Source organism: Perca fluviatilis, chromosome 19 (assembly GCF_010015445.1).
Source record: "Perca fluviatilis chromosome 19, GENO_Pfluv_1.0, whole genome shotgun sequence".
NCBI lineage: Eukaryota > Metazoa > Chordata > Actinopteri > Perciformes > Percidae > Perca > Perca fluviatilis.
The window spans coordinates 4,584,421-4,603,587 of record NC_053130.1 but is presented as its reverse complement, the minus strand read 5'-3'; the positions used below and the strand labels follow the sequence as shown (position 1 = coordinate 4,603,587).

The following is a 19,167-nucleotide window of genomic DNA, read 5'->3' as shown; positions in this document are numbered from 1 at the left end:
TAGGTGGTACTTCACTCCTTCTAAACTTCACAGAATGGGAATTATGCCCAACAATATATGCTGGAAATGTAAATCAGATCAAGGGACATTTTTGCATGCTATTTGGGAATGTGGGACAGTTTACCCCTTTTGGCAAAGAGTTCTGGACAGTATAGGAAGGTGGGTTGGCTTGACAATACCCATGTCACCAAGATTGTGCTTATTAGGGGACTAGTCGGTGTTACCCGGAGTTTTGAAGTATGATTTTGTGGTTATAAAGGTGGGGGTGATAGCAGCTGCCCGAGTGATTCTCAGTGTGTGAAAGGAGCCATCTCAGCCAGAGTTTAATAGGTTTATAACTACACAAATGTTTTGTTTGCACGTTTTAAGTTTTACCTTTGAGGTGAAAATTTCTTTGCTTGAGTTAGTGTTTTTGTTTGATACTTGAGAAGTTTTGCTTGGAATTAAAGTCACAAAACTAATCCCATACGAATGTCATTAGCCTAGTTGTTGTAGGCAACACAAAGTTTAAGTTCCCGTGTTCCCGTGACGTTAACAGTCTCTATGGTTCAGGCTCAAACACACGGAGCTCTGGAGCAGATCTGTGCGTCTCTTTGTGTCCGCTCTGTAAAAATAAAGAGGAGCAGCCCGGCTGGTCAGTAGCAGCTTCAGTTAATTTGTCTCATTCAGAGACCAGAGACCCAAACGGGGATGTCTGTGTCTGTCAGACTCAGATACTACCATATCAGCAGAGCAGTAACGGAATGCACTGCATACTATATGGCAGGTGTTTTTTTCTTGAAGTATTGTGATTTTATTCTTGTAATATTAGGCTATAACTTTGTTTTCATTAAAATATTACAATGTTATAAGAACAATATTAAAATGCTTGCAGTTTAGCAATATTCAGATATTTGACAATATGTTTTTATCCCTCTGGATACTCACCACTTGAGTATCAGAGAATACCTTTGTACATATCTTTATCCATGATAAATGTGTGTATGTATGTAATCTAATGTATGTCCTATCTGTTTCTCATGTAAACTCGTGACAAATATTTCCCCGCTCAAAAATTACCCGCTCAAAAATGGGACAGCTATTGTCACCTTTTTAATAACATTTTATTTTCTCTTGGATTGGATATCAGGACAACATGACCAACATCGCCCTCTAGCGACGAGCAGTCGTATTTCAGCAGGCAGTCTGTTTTCAACACAACACCGGCACCAGGTTGGAGTACTTTAAGCCCTGGGGTACAACATCTCTGGGGTTTTAGTCAGTGGTGGAATGTAACTAAGTACATTTACTTAACATCTGTACTTAATTACAAATGTGAAGTACTTGTACTTTACTTTTTTGTTTTTTCTTTTCATGTCTCTTTGACAAACATTTTCTAAAAAAAAATTATTGACTTTATAAATTAAATTTCTTTTACAAACATTGGTACTATCAAAACAAATAAAGAGTTTATCAATTTTTTGTTACATATTAAACTACCCAACAGTTTATCCAAGTACAGCTGAAACCATTAGACCATTCATCAATTAGTCGATGTGTGTTGCTCATCATTATTAAATAGAAAAAATATAAATTTTAAGTCTGGGCTCTGATTGACAAGAGATCAAAAATGGAGTTAAACAAATTGAGATCAAATAAGTGATCTTTAAAAGAATTTTATTTTTCATCATGTACAGTGATGCACAAACAGTGATTGTTCATATTTGAGTTGCACAAACTGACTTTGTTAAATTATGCAGGTAAACACCAACTGGTCTTAAAACACAAATCAGTTTTCTCTTGACAAAATTCCATTAACTTGGTTCACTCTACCGTGGGTCTTGATGACGATTAAATTTGTTGAACAACAAAATACTTTGCACATCTATAACATGACACAGGTGTGTCGGAGAGGGTGATAGATCCAAAGTTGCAAAGAGAAGAGTGATTGGTGCAGACCCAACTCCTACAAAAGATGGCTTACATCAACAGTTAGGTGTCTTATTGGAAACCATATCAGTAGAAGATAGAATCTGTGTTGTCTCTATCCTTTCTATTTACCTACATGTCTTCTTCTGTTTCTCCCCCTTTCTCTCTCTCTCTCTTTCTCTGCCAACATGAAGCTGACTGTGGACATGTTGTCATCATTCATATTGTTGAACTGCTGACATCATTGCTGTCCATTCTGCAACAACACACAGAGGCCAAAAGCTTGTCAATGGCCCCTTTCCTCATGAAAACATACAGAACTAAGTCTGCAAGAGGACTCAACTTAAGAAACACACCAGACAGGCTGTAGAGGGTCATATCAAATCTGTGAATTTCTTTCAGAAGCCTGATGATCAAGGGCAGGAACAGCAACGTGTAAAGAAGCAGCACCAGGACCAACATTGCCACAATTCGACGTTTTTCATCAGCTGGAACTGAGATGGAAGCAGACAGGGCTTTAAGGGTCCCAACCAGAAAGAATATGAGCAGTGGGAGGGGAAGGAGGAAAAATATGGCTAAGATGGTTACTGGAATTTCTGAAAAATACCAAAATACATAAGTGGAGCCAATGGCAAGAGAAATGATCCAGATCAGGACACAGACCACCACGGAGATCTTGATGGATCGTCTGAAGCGGTACCACAGTGGGCAGGCGATGAGCAAATACCTGTAATACAAGATGTAAGACACAGCTTCAGAATGATATAGTAATACAATGGTCAGACACAGAAGTAGATACACACATTCTGGATAGACAGATACCTTTCCAGGGAGATGCACAGCATGAAGCCAACACTGGCTGTCAGACTAGAGTTGTGGATAGAACTGATAATTGTAGCTGTATTCTTGTCCCCCTTAGGTTTTGCCATCCAACCGATCATGCAGCAGAACTGAATGAGGTCAGAAATGAGAAGGTTGATGACGTAGATCGGAGCAACATGATCCTTTCCCACCTGCAGGAAAACATTGGTTAAAGTAAAGAAAGCAGTTGTAAACATGTTCTGAACTCCTCCTCCCAAATATGTCTGCAGGGTCCAATCAGCTAAATTTATATTTTAACTAAGCAGTTCATTATTCCTGTAAATCTATAGGTCATTAAAATACTTCACCCCAGCCCCCTGACATGTGGCCCCCAACTCAGATCAAGATCCTTTACAGACAGAGACTTTACACAAATAGATCTCAGTCATAATGTACGTACCAGAGAATAAAGAGCATAGATGGCCACGAGGGTCAAAGGAAGTCCGATACAGATGATTATGCATGACACAACATCTGCGATGAATAACATTTGTTGGATGCTGCTGTAATCATCGCTCATGTCCTGTGATGTGTCGTTAATGTAGACCTCTCCCATTCTTCAGAGTGAAACCTGTTTAGGAGATCAGGTTATAAAAAGAGACTTGAAACATGTTAATATCTACCTAACATTGTTCAGTTCACAAAAATGCAGTATACATATATAGAATATTCACAAATCCAATCATTTAAAACAAAATGTGTATTGCTCTCAGTATTAAACTTCCTTAATATTTGTCACCCTATCTCAGGGGTCGTCAACTACATTTTTTCAAGGGCCAGAATTTTTCTAAGCAGACACTCTGGGGGCCGGACTTTCAAATAAAGAAAATAAAATTAATTTATACCTAATACGCCTATTCTTGTTTGAAATTTCCACTTTCTTACTGAATTAATGCTATATTTTTTTTTACATGTATTAGTGTGAGCAAACTCATACATACTGATAACTGTCTCTTTAACTTGAAAATGATCTCAGACTAGGAGGCAGTTCACTGAGGAGTGATGGTTAAAGTCTGTGATTATTGAAACATTATTGTACTATGCAGCGTCCTGATTGGTGGAATATGCACATGTCACCGTCAAAGACGTGGAAAAGCCCAGCTTTAATGATGAATGACTGATAAGCAGGCTATGCACTCGTCATGTATGCCTCGTTTACAATGAAAGATGCTGTTGCAAAATAATACAACCAGCATCATCATCATCAAGAATGAAGAACGCGAACATAACGATCGCGTCATTCACGTGCATATTAAGTATCTGTTAAGTATCTGTCCACATGTATCTGTTTTGGTCTTATAATACCTCCATAGATTCACCGCTCTAGGGGAGAGTTTGGTTTGTTCAGCCAGCAGTGAGGTTTACAAGAATTTGTCCAAATTTCCAGATTTCCGGCAAACTAAGATAAACAGTTAGACTACAAACCGACAGCTTTTGTTTTAGCTTGTTTGTAAAAATTGCAGAGTAGAGCTGTGTTTGCGTAAAAAAAAAAAAAGTGCGGTGGACAAGAGTGGACTGAGCAGACTGAAATATCGCTTTCTACATGTTTATGTCGGTCTACACAGGTGAGTGCATTGATAAGTATTGACTTTTTACTCACAAAGGTTTTATTGTAGCCTACTTACAGAAAAGAGACTAGCGCGAGTTCTTCTGCCCCAGCGGCCGTATCGTTCCCAGTCAGGTGCTGCGTGTTTTAACGCACACACATCCCGGCTCAGCGGTGTGTGTTTTAACGCACACATATCTCGGCTCAGCCGTGTGTGTGGAGCTCGGGCATCGCTGTACATCCCGGCATGTGAATAGAGATGCAAATACAGGAGGCTGGGTTTTTGCTCTAAATGCTTGAAATGATAAATAACAGAACGCATTTTTTCCTCTTTACATTTTTTGAATTCATGATTATTCTGCGGGCCCGACTAAAAGCTTTGGCGGGCCGGATGTGGCCCGCGGGCCACCAGTTGACGTTGACTGCCCTATCTGCTTATGATTTTTAATCAAATACTACAGTTTCAGATAGCACAAGTTCTGGTGATGAATAGAAATATTTAACTTGCTGATGTGAGGTCATTACTGCAGCCACAGAACCTCGTCCATGTTTCATTAATTTAAAATAATGATTAATGTTAATGTCCATTTGTTTAGGACATTTAGTCTGTCTTCTGTGCTGATGTCCCACTACTTGTTGAATGCCCCTCTGCCCTCTGGTTTTGATGAGACTGATTCATCCATATGATAAACCATCTGCATTATCTTTTGGGTAAAGATTAATTTTCTTATTTCACTAAACATCTCTAACTAAATCAGCAAATGACTGTAACCTGTCTTGGGTTACATAACATAACCTCAATCATCATAATTTCACGACACACAAAACTATTTTGCTCATTATTATTATCATCATCATTATTTCCCAAATATCTTTCCGTGAATTAATGATGTTTCAGAACATACATACATACATTTGTAAGAAATAGCCTTTGTAAGCACGTTATTGATATGGACTACATTTCTGAAATATCTACACAGTAGTTCTACTTTTTGTTGTTTAATTTCCCATTAATTCTGCATGCTCTATCCCATTTTTCTTCTCTTATTTTTCCTTTAGCTAATGTACTTGATTTTGCATGATTATTTTTTTTAGCCGGTTTCTTAAACTCCATTTTCTGTCTTTGTTACACAATCACATATCCATAAGTCTTACAATTTAAGGTAAGACAGGGAAAAACCCAAATGAAATATAGTTGGTTTAAACACAGTACAGTCCACAGCTGTCTGCTTGTTAAAGGTTGCATAATCATTGTCATGACTATTTACAGTGTATTTACCTTTTTAAACAATCTTTATAATAAATACCTTTGACAGCTGCAAGACACGAAATGAGTTCCCTACAACAATGTCTGATGTTTTGTCCTCTGCATCCAAACAGTCTACAATAAATATGGTAAAGTTACATAACATGCACTAGGTTGATAATAATGCACGCCTCCTCTTCGAAGGAAGAATGATGAAATGAGTATGAACATGAAGTAGTGAGGGGTGTAGTTGAAAAACACCACAAGTAATAATCAGCACATGCATGTTAAGTCTGTTTAATATGTTGCTGTTTTGATTGTTTTGATGAGCTTATTGAAGGTTTAAATATCCTCGAACATATAATGTATATAATATATTTACATAAAACATTAAAGAGCAATTTAAACAATTTAAAATATAAACCCAGTAAAATAAAATAAGCTATGAGAATAAGACAGATATGAGGTAGTATTAAGTGATAAAATTAATAATAAACATGTGACTAAATAGGAATGTGGAATAAAAAGAATAAAATCTGAAATTAAATTTATATATAAAAAATAAAAAAGGAAAAGAATATCACCATGTTGTCTTCCATGACTTCCCACTAAGTCTGCTCTCTTCCAGGACCCTGTCTTTAAGATCCCGTTCAGCAACGTGTACCAGAATGTGTGCAATACATTATTTTTTATGTATTTGGGAAATAGTGGTGTGCAAGATTAACTTTGTTATTGGAGGTTTTCTGTAATAAACATTATTTCAACAGCATTTCAATGATGCAGTTTAACTTTAAGTAACCAGTGTTTGACTACAAAGGCTGCACCTGCTGGAAACAAACAGTAGTAGAATGGGTATGACTATTACAATTGTATCAAAAAAGTGTGTGTGTGTGGAGGGGGGGGGGCAGTTCAAAGAACATAAAGCACTAACAAAAACATCAAACCAAACATTTTCATGTAGCTCTTAAAAATGAAAGACCAGACCATAAGTTTCAAGTTGATTTCATTTATATAGCACTTTTCTGGTGCACAAAGTGCTTCAAAAAAAGCTGTGTTTTTGGGAAACAGTGGCGTGCAAGATTAACTTTGTTATTGGGATTTTAAAACAGGTGAATTGACAGAGGTTTTCTGTGATAAACTGCATAATTGTAGAAGTTAATGCTTAAGTTACATTTAAGATAGGTGTTTTGTTCTATTACAATAAAAATAAATTAAATCTATGTATATTTCATATTATTTCAACAGCATTTCAATGATGCAGTTTTGCTTTAATTATCCAGTGTTTGACTACAAAGGCTGCACCTGCTGGAAACAAACAGTAATAGAATGGGTAGGCCCATTACAATTGTATCAAAGAAGTGTTTGGCAAAACAGCTGAAAGAACATAAGCAATAACATAACATCAAACCAAACATTTTTATGTAGCTCTTAAAAATTAAAAAGACCAGACCATAAGTTTCAAGTTGATTTCATTTATATAGCACTTTTCTGGTGCACAAAGTGCTTAAAAAAGACAAAAACATATGTATACAATACAAGCATAAAACACAAATCTTCTTGGCCTTGTGAACATTAACAGACTTCTTGACTCTGTCACAAACTGGCTCAGTGAATGTGACAAACACTGATCAGCGCCAGATACAGACAACACCAAAAACATGAAGTTGACTAGCAGGCACCCAGATTATCCCACACTCTACTTTACTTTGTTTTTTCTTGAGAACTCTGTCAACACATGCACACCAAACGGTTTTTACTTCCTCATACCATCTCTGTGACTAGGTACCTATTATTGCTGTTCTGCTGTTATTCAGCATTACAAGGACGATCATCAGATCTCTTAACCCCTAATTTCCACCAGTTGCGGAACGTCTGAGGATCCGCTCCGGAACGGCAGCGGAGTCATCAGGTTTCCATTAAAGTCAGTGTGTGTATTTACACTGACTGCAGAATGGTATGCAGCGGAGCCGGTTTGCAGACGTTCTGCATTCAGTGGAAATAAATGTTCAAAGTTTGGAAACAGATAGTTAATGCGAATGTACAGACTCCATAGGAGGAAATGTCACTTATATGAGGCTCCTTTTTCAACTACAAGGTCAATGTTGTTTAGGAATGCACCCAGACTTCGGGTTCGGGTTCTGCCGAACTTTGGGCTTTTTGACAGAGTTCAGGTACTGTTGAACTTTAGAATTTTTTTCCACCGAACCGAACGCTACCAAAGAGAAGTAACAAGAGGTGAAACTCGAGAAAAAGAGGCAAACGTTGTGTTGGGTTTCTGCTCTTGTCAAAGAGTATATAAGTAACAAGAGGCGAAACTCAATAGAACGCAACAAACGCACCCATGACCGAGCTGCAGCTCCGCCTTCTTGGACTGAACGCTCTTGCTACTTCTATACTCTTTGTAGAGTTACGCTTGTGCTACGCGCGCTACGCTGGTCGACGTAATGACGGCGCGTTAGGTGGAGCGTTCAGTGCAGTAGGCTGAGAGAAAGTTAAAATGGAACTGGTGAGCAGAGAAAGTTCAAAGTAGAGCTACATGTTCAATTTGCGATGCCGATTTGTCTCGTGGTGGCGAGCACCCTAAACAATACATAACGTTGCAGCTGTTAAGACATTTGCGTATGAGTTGTGCATGAAAGGAACCTACAGACAGCAGCCAAAATGCAGCAACTTCAGGTAAGGAAGGACAGTCACAGCTAAAAACTGGTGTTAGCCAGACAGTGCCTCTCCCGGGCTGTCAGCTGTTCTCTTGGCAAATGAGTCTCCCTACAGTGGGAGCGACTGCTGCTGCTAAAATAAAAGATAAAAATGGGAGTAGAGGATGGGAGGATGGGAGTAGAGTTTGGTTCGGTTCGGTTCGGGATTCGGCAGAATCATAAACAGTGGGTTCGGTATTCGGCCGAACCCCAAAAATGTGGGTTCGGTGCATCCCTAATATTGTTTTTAACTAAAGACAAAACAACAAATTATCCGTGAATTTATATGGAACTAAACTTTAGAAGCTGTCCATCTTTACTCTCCTCCCAGTAACGTTGCATTCGTAGATTGAGACTGTTTGACTGGCAAGATGGCGACGAGTGGAAACACCAACTGCTAAAGTGAGTTGTTAAAACCTTTCTTTGTAGTAAACTTTGTGTACACAAACAATGTTCTCAACGCTGGAGTTCATGTGTAGAGCCCCTGGTGATAGTTGGAGCAAAGTTTCAGGTTGTGTCGAGCCTTCTTAGTGTTTTAAAAATAGAGATTTTGATGTGATCATAGTAGTGCCCTTAGCATTCCCATTCAAAAGGCCATTTGACCGAAAAACGTTATGCTTTTAAATGAAAGTTTGACTCGGGTACATTCACAACAAGACCCTAGGTTGCATTTTGGCGAGAGGTACGTTTAAATAACTGCCATGCTGATTCTAAACAGACAGCTTTGTCAAGGCAGTTTGGTCTTCAGATAGCCTTTTGCACAGTGGCCATCGTTAATGACAAATCGAGTTTTGCTATGAACATGCACACACATATTTTTTTAATCACAAACACGGTCGGTTAGTGAAGGCCCAGTCACAGCGGTAGCGGTAGCCATCGTTGCTGGTAACACACTCAGAGTGCATGGACCGCAGCTTGTGACTAGCATCTATAGCCTGGATGCCAGCCAAACTTAGCCCCGCCCACAACATTTGAGGTCGGGAAGTTCGGTCTGGACTCGATCCGTTGTGGAGCAACTATGCTCGAACCAGAGCTGTTTGGACCAATCAAATTGTCAGGGCGGGCTTTATACGATAATGGACAGATGATCAACAGTAACATAATCAACCACGTCACAAAAGAGTGCTTGGGTTGAATATGTTTACAACAAAGATGGCTGCCATCTTGTCTGTTATAGAAGATAACGACAGCGCATTCATTTTAAAATTAAGGCATTTGTCGATCGTAAATATTTTTTTGCCATCCTTCCTATGGGATTCGGCAAAAGTTAAATTTATCAGCTGGCCCGATTCTCTGATTGGTTGGAGGACTATCCAATTTAGTGCAGAGGCATTTTCTTTCCTGGTTCGGTTGAAACACCCCCCATAATCACAGCCCAATGGAGCAGCATCAGACTCAGATTCTGACTAGAATCTGAGTATGATGACATCAGGCTATAGCATCTAATGACTAGCAAGCACTTTCTTACCGCTGCTGCCGTACATTATCCCGTTCATGCTCCAAGTGCTGAACGGCTTCCCATCTCCACCCTTTTCCTCTTGTCCTCTATTTATGCCCGGCGCCATATATTTTTAAATCCTTTCTCAAATAAAGCTGTATCTACATGCTCTCAGTTTGATAAACTTTGCATCCATTTTTTAGCCGTGTTACCGATGTGACCACATCGCAGACTCGCTTTTTGGCAAAGAACCGCCTTACTTTGCATCTGATTGGCTAGAACTTGTTTCATTGATAAGTGGAAGTACAATGATTGGTTAGACCCAGCACATCAAACACAAATCCCTTGTGGACTTTTTAATTATTTCATTTTTCTAAAATAGTGATACGCTGGAAATCCTGTGTTGTGCCAAAAAAAGACTGCCTACCAAAATAACGACTGAACGCCGCTAGAGAGCAATGTTGGTCAGTCTAAGTAGTTACAGTATGTGCACCAATATTAACCAGGTCATTTTTGCAGGGCTTCAGCCCCGAACGTTTTTATTGTAGCCTTGAATGTCATTAGCCTAGTTGTTGTAGGCAACACAAAGTTTAAGTTCCCGTGTTCCCGTGACATTAACAGTCTATGGGCCCTATTTTAACGATCTGAAACGCAAGTGTGAAACGCCAAACGCAAGTAGCTTTGTGGGCGGATCTTGGCCGCTGTTGCTTTTATACCGGCGAGATAAATGACTCTTGCGCCCGACGCAAATCTTAAATGGGTTGGTCTGAAGTAGCTAGGTGTGGTTTGGGTGTAACGTGAAAATAACCAATCAGAGCGTCATCTCACATTCCCTTTAAGAGCAGGCGTATTGTTCCGTGGCGGATTGCTATTATGACGGCGGATTTGCCTGGCGCACGCCAGCGGGAGCTGTCCGGGATGGGCGAGCGCAAAATGCCCGTCTTGGCCGGGTGACGATGTTGCTGCGGCCTCTCAGGCGCATCTCCTCAAGTCTGGAGAGGATTGCTGCAGCCATGGAGCGTGGGCCTCCAAACGCACCACCTGCACCTGTTGTGCCCCTTCCTCCTCCCCCCACTCCATCTCTGTCCACCCGCTCCACCAGGAGCGCATCGCGCATTACTCCCGGACCAGATTCCGCCGGAGTGTCCAATCCCACCGTAGTTCAACATCACGTCTCCTTAAGTCCTCTAATATTTCCTCATTTATGTCATCAACATATCCATGATTCATGGAAATGTTGTGTAAAACACAACAAGCCACAAAGAATGCTGCGACTTTTTGAGGACTGTACTGTAAAGTGCCTCCTGACCTATCCAAACACCTGAAGCGCATTTTCAGTAATATTTTTCTTTGTAATTATGTATGGTTTTCAAAAATGGGAACTGCTGTAGATGAGAGAAGTGTATGCACGTTGTGCACACACTACATTATGGCCAAGCATGCGCCCCTAAAATAGCATCTGAATAACGCGCTACTGACTTTAGACTAGCGCCACTGACTTTAGACCAGGTTTTTCCTGGTCAGTGGCGGAATTGTTTTCTGAAACTGCAAAATAGGACTATGTAACGTTTGCGCCTGAACACACCTCCTCTTTTCGCTGAACCTCCCCCGGGAGCACAAATACATTCCTTAATTTACCGACGTGCGTCTGTGGAGGGAAAAGTCCGCTGTGCGTCTGGTGCAAAATAGGAATGATACATGCGTCGGTGTACAAAGGCAATTGCGCTGAGTGCAAGATAGGGCCCTATATGGTTCAGGCTCAAACACACGGAGCTCTGGAGCAGATCTGTGCATCTCTTTGTGTCCGCTCTGTAAAAATAAAGAGGAGCAGCCCGGCTGGTCAGTAGCAGCTTCAGTTAATTTGTCTCATTCAGAGACCAGAGACCCAAACGGGGATGTCTGTGTCTGTCAGACTCAGATACTACCATATCAGCAGAGCAGTAACGGAATGCACAGCATACTATATGGCAGGTGTTTTTTTTCTTGAAGTGTTGTAATTTTATTCTTGTAATATTAGGCTATAACTTTCTTTTTCTCAAAATATTACAATATTATAAGAACAATATTAAAATGCTTGCAGTTTAGCAATATTCAGATATTTGTGATTGTTCATATTTGAGTTGTATTAAATTATGCAGGTAAACACCAACTGGTCTTAAAACACAAATCAGTTTTCTCTTGACAACATTCCATTAACTTGGTTCACTCTACCGTGGGTCTTGATGACGATTAAAGTTGTTATGAACGGCAAAATACTTTGCACATCTATAACATGACACAGGTGTGTCGGAGAGGATGATAGATCCAAAGTTTCAAAGAGAAGAGTGATTGGTGCAGACCCAACTCCTACAAAAGATGGCTTACATCAACAGTTAGGTGTCTTATTGGAAACCATATCAGTAGAAGATAGAATCTGTGTTGTCTCTATCCTTTCTATTTACCTACATGTCTTCTTCTGTTTCTCCCCTTTCTCTCTCTCTCTCTCTCTCTCTCCCTCTTTCTCTTCCTACATGAAGCTGACTGTGGACATGTTGTCATCATTCATACTGTTGAACTGCTGACATCATTGCTGTCCATTCTGCAACAACACACAGAGGCCAAAAGCTTGTCTATGGCCTCTTTCTTGAAAACATACAGAACTGAGTCTGCAAGAGGACTCAACTTAACTAACTAGGCTAGTATCTGGAAATGAAAATGCATCTACAGTCTGGGCCTCAATATAATCTCCAGACATATGTTTAACTCCCTGAAAGTAATACAGCTTCTTCATCAATGGGATCGTCAACTAAAGGAAATGCCATGTTTTGAGAAACAAAAAACTGATACAGACTGAATGAATGAATGAGGAAATGAAAGAGTGCTGTGTCAGAGGGAGGAGACTGAGAGAAACTCAAGGTTTCTTGAAGAAAACCTGCTCCCGACCTGGTTAGGTTCAAAGGCTCAGTTACCATAGTAACTGACGCTGAGGTTAAGTTACCTCTCTTTCTGAAACAGGCTGGAGTTACCCCTCTCTCTCAGGTTTGATTAAACTCTCTTTCTGAAACAGAAAACCCAGAGTTTCCCTCATCTCAGGGTTAACAAACTCAGAGTTTTCACTAAACCTGCTTTCTGAAATGGACCCACTATCTGCTTATTACGGTGGCCTTGAAGTGCAAACCACAACAGCAAATCATACCTCATGACAGGGAGTTGTGTTGATTTGTTGTCCTGGTTTGCACTTCAGGGCCACCATAGATAACAATTAATCAAATCTTACAGTTTCAGATAGCACAAGTTCTGGTGATAAAAATATTTAACATCCTGATGTGAGGTCATCACTGCAGCCACAGAACTCCGTCCGTGTCTCAGTAATTTAATATAATGATTAATGTCCATTTGTTTAGGACATTTAGCCTGTCTTCTGTGCTGATGCCCCACTACTTGTTGAATGCCCCTCTGCCCTCTGGTTTTGATGAGACTGATTCATCCACTTGATAAACCATCTGCATTATCTTTTGTGTAAATATTAATTTCCTTATTTCACTAAACATCTCTAACAGAATCAGTAAATGACTGTAGTCTGTCTTGGGTTACATAACATAACCTCAATCATCGTATTTTCACGACACACAAAACTATTTTGCAAATCTAAGCTCATTATTATTATTATTATTATTTCCCAAATATCTTTCCGTGAATTAATGATGTTTCAGAACTACATACATACATACAACATTTGAAAGAAATGGCATTTGTAAACACGTTGTCGATATATGGACTACATTTCTGAAATGTCTACACAGTAGTTCTACTTCTTATTGTTTAATTTCCTATTAATTGTGCATGCTCTATACCATTTTTCTTCTCTCATTTTTCCTTCAGCTAATTGTACTTGATTTTGCATGATTATATCTTTTTAGCCGGTTTCTTAAACTACACAATCACATATCCATAAGTCTTACAATTTAAGGTAAGACAGGGAAAAACACAAATGAAATATAGTTGGTTTAAACACAGTACAGTCCACAGCTGTCTGCTTGTTAAAGGTTGCATAATCGTTGTAGTTGATAAAACACCACAAGTCGTAATCAGCACGTACGTTAAGTCTGTGTAATATCTTCCTGTTTTGATTGTTTTGATGAGCTTATTAAAGGTTTAAATATCCTCGAACATATAGTAATATCTTAATGCAAGTTTAGTCACATTAATATGTGTTTGCACGTGTAAAATATTAAGAAGCTAGTTAAGACTTACAAGTCTCAGGAGTACATTGTGCAGTAGTGTTTGTGCTCATTGCAAAGAGTTGCATGCAGTCATTGAAGAAGTGGTTAAAAGTACTCTGGTCGAGGCACATTTGAAATCCCCGCACAAAGAGGAACTGTGATGCACAGAAGATTAAGCTAAAAATTAGAGTACGCTTTATATGGTACGAAAGGAACATTATGTACCAGGCAGTTGGGTAGAAAAACTGGAAATGTGTATGAGAAAAGGAAGCTGTGCAACATGAGAATAAGACGAATGAATAATAAACATGTGACTAAATAAGAATATGGAATAAAAAGAATCAAACTGAAAAATGAAAAATAAACCAAGAAAATATAAAAGGAAATGAATATCACCATGTTGTCTTCCATGACTTCCCACTAAGTCTGCTCTCTTCCAGGACCCTGTCTTTAAGATAGCGTTCAGCAACGTGTACCAGAATGTGTGAATGTACCAGGAGATTAGTTGCTTCATGTATATTTTTTGAAAACTTTCCATGTGAGCTTTTCATATAGATGTCTAAACTCTGGGGCAAGACCATGTGTGTTTAAATAACTGCCGTGCTGATTCCAAACAGACAGCTTGTAAAGGCAGTTTGGTCTTCAGATAGCTTTTTACACAGTGGCCATCGTTAATGCCAAATCAAGTTCCGCTATGAACATGCACACACGTATTTTATATCACAAACATGGTCCTTTAGTGAAGGCCCAGTCGCAGCGGTAGCCGTAGCCGTCGTTGCCGGTAACATACTCGTATGACAGAGTGCATGGACCGCAGCTTGTGACTAGCATCTATAGCCTGGATGTCAGCCGAACTTAGCCCCACCCACAACATTTGAGATCGGGAAGTTTGGTCTGGACTCGATCCGTTGTGGAGCAACTATGCTCCAACCAGAGCTGTCCTCCATCGCGTCTGTTATAGAAGATATCAGTTTTTGCCATCCTTCCTATGGGATTCGACAAAATTTTAATTCATCAGCTGGCCCCGATTCTCTGATTGGTTGGAGGACTATCCAATTTAGTGCAGAGGCATTTTCTTTCCTGGTTTGGTTGAAACACCCCCCATAATCAAAGCCCAATGGAGCAGCATCAGACTCATATTCTGACTAGAATCTGAGTATGATGACATCAGGCTATAGCATCTAATGACTAGCAAGCACTTTCTTACCGCTGCTGCCGTACATTATCCCGTTCATGCACCAAGTGCTGAACGGCTTCCCATCTCCACCCTTTTCCTCTTGTCCTCTATTTATGCCCAGGGCCATACATACATACCATATATACATACAAATACTCGTTTCTCAAATAAAGCTGTATCGGCATGCTCCAAGTTTGATAAACGTTTCATCCATTTTTTTAGCCGTGTTACTGAAGCGACCACACCGCAGACTCACTTTTCGGGAAAGAACCACCCTGCTTTGCATCTGATTGGCTAGAACTTGTTTCATTGATAGATGGAAGTACAATGATTGGTTAGACCCAGCACATCAAATACAAATCCCATGTGGACTTTTTAATTATTTATTTTTTTCTAAAATAGTCATACGCTGGAAATCCTGTGTTGTGCCGAAAACAGACTACCTTCCGAAATAGGACTGCACGCCGCTAGAGAGCAATGTTGGTCAGTCTAAGTAGTTACAGTATGTGCACCAATATTAACCAGGTCATTTTTGTAGGGCTTCAGCCCCGAACGTTTTTATTGTAGCCTTGAATGTCATTAGCCTAGTTGTTGTAGGCAACACAAAGTTTAAGTTCCCGTGTTCCCGTGACGTGACGTTAACAGTCTCTATGGTTCAGGCTCAAACACACGGAGCTCTGGAGCAGATCTGTGCGTCTCTTTGTGTCTGCTCTGTAAAAATAAAGAGGAGCAGCCCGGCTGGTCAGTAGCAGCTTCAGTTAATTTGTCTCATTCAGAGACCAGAGACCCAAACGGGGATGTCTGTGTCTGTCAGACTCAGATACTACCATATCAGCAGAGCAGTAACGGAATGCACTGCATACTATATGGCAGGTGTTTTTTTCTTGAAGTGTTGTAATTTTATTCTTGTAATATTAGGCTATTACTTTCTTTTTCTCAAAATAGAACAATATTAAAATGCTTGCAGATTAGCAATATTCAGATATTTGACAATATGTTTTTATCCCTCTGGATACTCACCACTTGATAAGTATCAGAGAATACCTTTGTACATATCTTTATCCATGATAAATGTGTGTATGTATGTAATCTAATGTATGTCCTATCTGTTTCTCATGTAAATTCGTGACAAATATTTCCCAGCTCACAAATTACCCGCTCAAAAATAGGACAGCTATTGTCACCTTTTTAATAACATTTTATTTTCTCTTGGATTGGATATCAGGACAACATGACCAACATCGCCCTCTAGTGACGAGCAGTCATATTTCGGCAGGCAGTCTGTTTTCAACACAACACCGGCACCAGGTTGGAGTACTTTAAGCCCTGGGGTACAACATCTCTGGGGTCAGTGGTGGAATGTAACTAAGTACATTTACTTAACATCTGTACTTAATTACAAATGTGAAGTACTTGTACTTTACTTTTTTGTTTTTTCTTTTCATGCCACTTTGACAAACATTTTCTAAAAAAAATGTATTGACTTTATAAATATTTTTTTTTTTACAAACATTGGTACTATCAAAAGAAATAAAGAGTTTATAATTTTTTTGTTACATATTAAACTACCCAACAGTTTAACCATAAGACCATAAGAAGACATTTTAATGCAAGCGTGTTTCTCATCATTATTACCTAAAAAGAAAATGTTAAGTCTGGGCTCTGATTGATAAGAGGGTAAATAAAAATACTTTGCTCATCTATAACATGACACAGGTGTGTCGGAGAGGATGATAGATCCAAAGTTGCAAAGAGAAGAGTGATTGGTGCAGACCCAACTCCTACAAAAGATGGCTTACATCAACAGTTAGGTGTCTTATTGGAAACCATATCAGTAGAAGACAGAATCTGTGTTGTCTCTATCCTTTCTATTTACCTACATGTCTTCTTCTGTTTCTCCCCTCTCTCTCTCTCTCTCTCTCTCTCTCTCTCTCTCTCTCTCTCTCTCTCTCTCTCTCTCTCTCTCTCTCTCTCTCTCTCTCTCTCTCTCTCTCTCTCGCTGCCTACATGAAGCTGACTGTGGACATGTTGTCATCATTCATACTTATTGAACTGCTGACATCATTGCTGTCCATTCTGCAACAACACACAGAGGCCAAAAGCTTGTCTATGGCCCCTTTCCTCATGAAAACATACAGAACTAAGTCTGCAAGAGGACTCAACTTAAGAAACACATCAGACAGGATGTAGAGGGTCATGTCATTTAAGTTCATCTTGAGAAGGCTGATGGTTCTGGGCAGGAACAGCAGCGTGTAAATAAGCAGCACCAGGACCAACATTGCCACAATTTTCGTCAGCGTGAACTGAGATGGAAGCAGACAGGGCTTTAAGGGTCCCAACCAGAAAGAAGATGAGCAGTGGGAGGGGGAGAAGAGAAAATATGAACCAAGTGATATAAAAAGCTGGAACATGCCAAAAAAAAGAAGTGAAGAAAAATAAATGAGTTAAAACCCAGACCAGGACACAGATGTGTCTTTGTCCATGTTTCAGTAATTTAATATAATGATTAATGTTAATGTCCATTTGTTTAGGACATTTAGCCTGTCTTCTGTGCTGATGCCCCACTACTTGTTGAATGCCCCTCTGCCCTCTGGTTTTGATGAGACTGATTCATCCACCTGATAAACCATCTGCATTATCTTTTGTGTAAAGATAAATTTTCTTATTTCACTAAACATCTCTAACTGATGACTGTAATCTGTCTTGGGTTACAGAACATAACCTCAGTCATCGTATTTTCACGACACACAAAACTATTTTGCATATCTAAGCTCATTATTGTTATCATTATTTCCAAATATCTTTCCGTGAATTAATGTTTCAGAACATACATTTGTAAGCAATAGCCTTTGTAAGCACATTATTGATATGGACTACATTTCTGAAATATCTACACAGTAGTTCTACTTTTTGTTGTTTAATTTTCCATTAATTCTGCATGTTCTATCCCATTTTTCTTCTCTCATTTTTCCTTCAGCTAATGTACTTGATTTTGCATGCTTATATCTTTTTAGCCGGTTTCTTAAATTACATTTTCTGTCTTTGTTACACAATCACATATCCACAAGTCTTACAATTTAAGGTAAGACAGGGAAAACCCAAATGAAATATAGTTGGTGTAAACACAGTACAGTCCACAGCTGTCTGCTTGTTAAATGTTACATAATAATTTTCATGACTATTTACAATGTCTTTACCTTTTTAAACAATCTATGTAATAAAATGTCAGAATTTACCTTTGACAGCTGAAGACACTGAATGAGTTCCCTACACCAATGTCTGATGTTTTGTCCTCTGCATCCAAACAGTCTACAATAAATATGGAAAAGTTACATAACATGCAGGTTGATAATAATCTACACCTCCTCTTGAAAGGAAGAGAGATGAAATGAGTATGAACATGAAGTAGTGCGGGAGGGGAGGAGGGGGGGTTGTAATTGATAAAACACAAGTAGTAATCAGCTCCTGCATGTTAAGTCTGTTTAACATGTTGCTGTTTTGATTGTTTTGATGATCTTATTGAAGGTTTAAATATCCTCGAACAGATAATGTAAATAATATATTTACATAAAACATTAAAGAGCAATTCAAACAATTTAAATATAAACAGCTAAAATAAAATATATGAGACTTAGACAGATATGACGTAGTATTAAGTGATAAAATTAACTAACATGTGACTGAATAGGAATGTGGAATAAAAAGAATCAAACCTGAAATCAAAAAAGCAAAAAATTAAAATAAACCAAGAAAATAGCAAAAGAAATGAATATCACCAGGTTGTCTTCCATGACTTCCCACTAAGTCTGCTCTCTTCCAGGACCCTGTCTTTAAGATAGCGTTCAGCAACGTGTACCAGAATGTGTGTATGAATGTGTGTAGAAGTTAATGTTATATTTAAGATAGGTGTTTTGGTCTATTACTGTCACGGATTGCACAGGAGTCAGACTGGTGGTAAGTGAATCGTAGCTTTATTTGCACAAATCCAACAGATAGCACAGAGGACATAAAGGAGTCTAAGTGTCTTGTACAGACGAGACCAGACAAGGAGTGAATGAGCCTCTGCTGCATATAAAGGTGGTGGACTAATGAA

General features: G+C 39.2%; 1 protein-coding gene across 1 annotated transcript in view; it reads right to left on the bottom strand.

Moving 5' to 3' along the window:
• Window positions 1–2,321: 2,321 nt before the first annotated feature.
• The window catches only part of LOC120548456 (mas-related G-protein coupled receptor member A6-like), a 97,905-nt gene continuing 81,059 nt past the window's right edge, over window positions 2,322–19,167 (bottom strand). Inside the window, exon 7 of the mRNA XM_039784721.1 lies at window positions 2,322–2,423. Within this exon, the coding sequence (XP_039640655.1) occupies window positions 2,322–2,423 (102 nt within the window). The remainder of the gene's footprint in view (window positions 2,424–19,167) is intronic.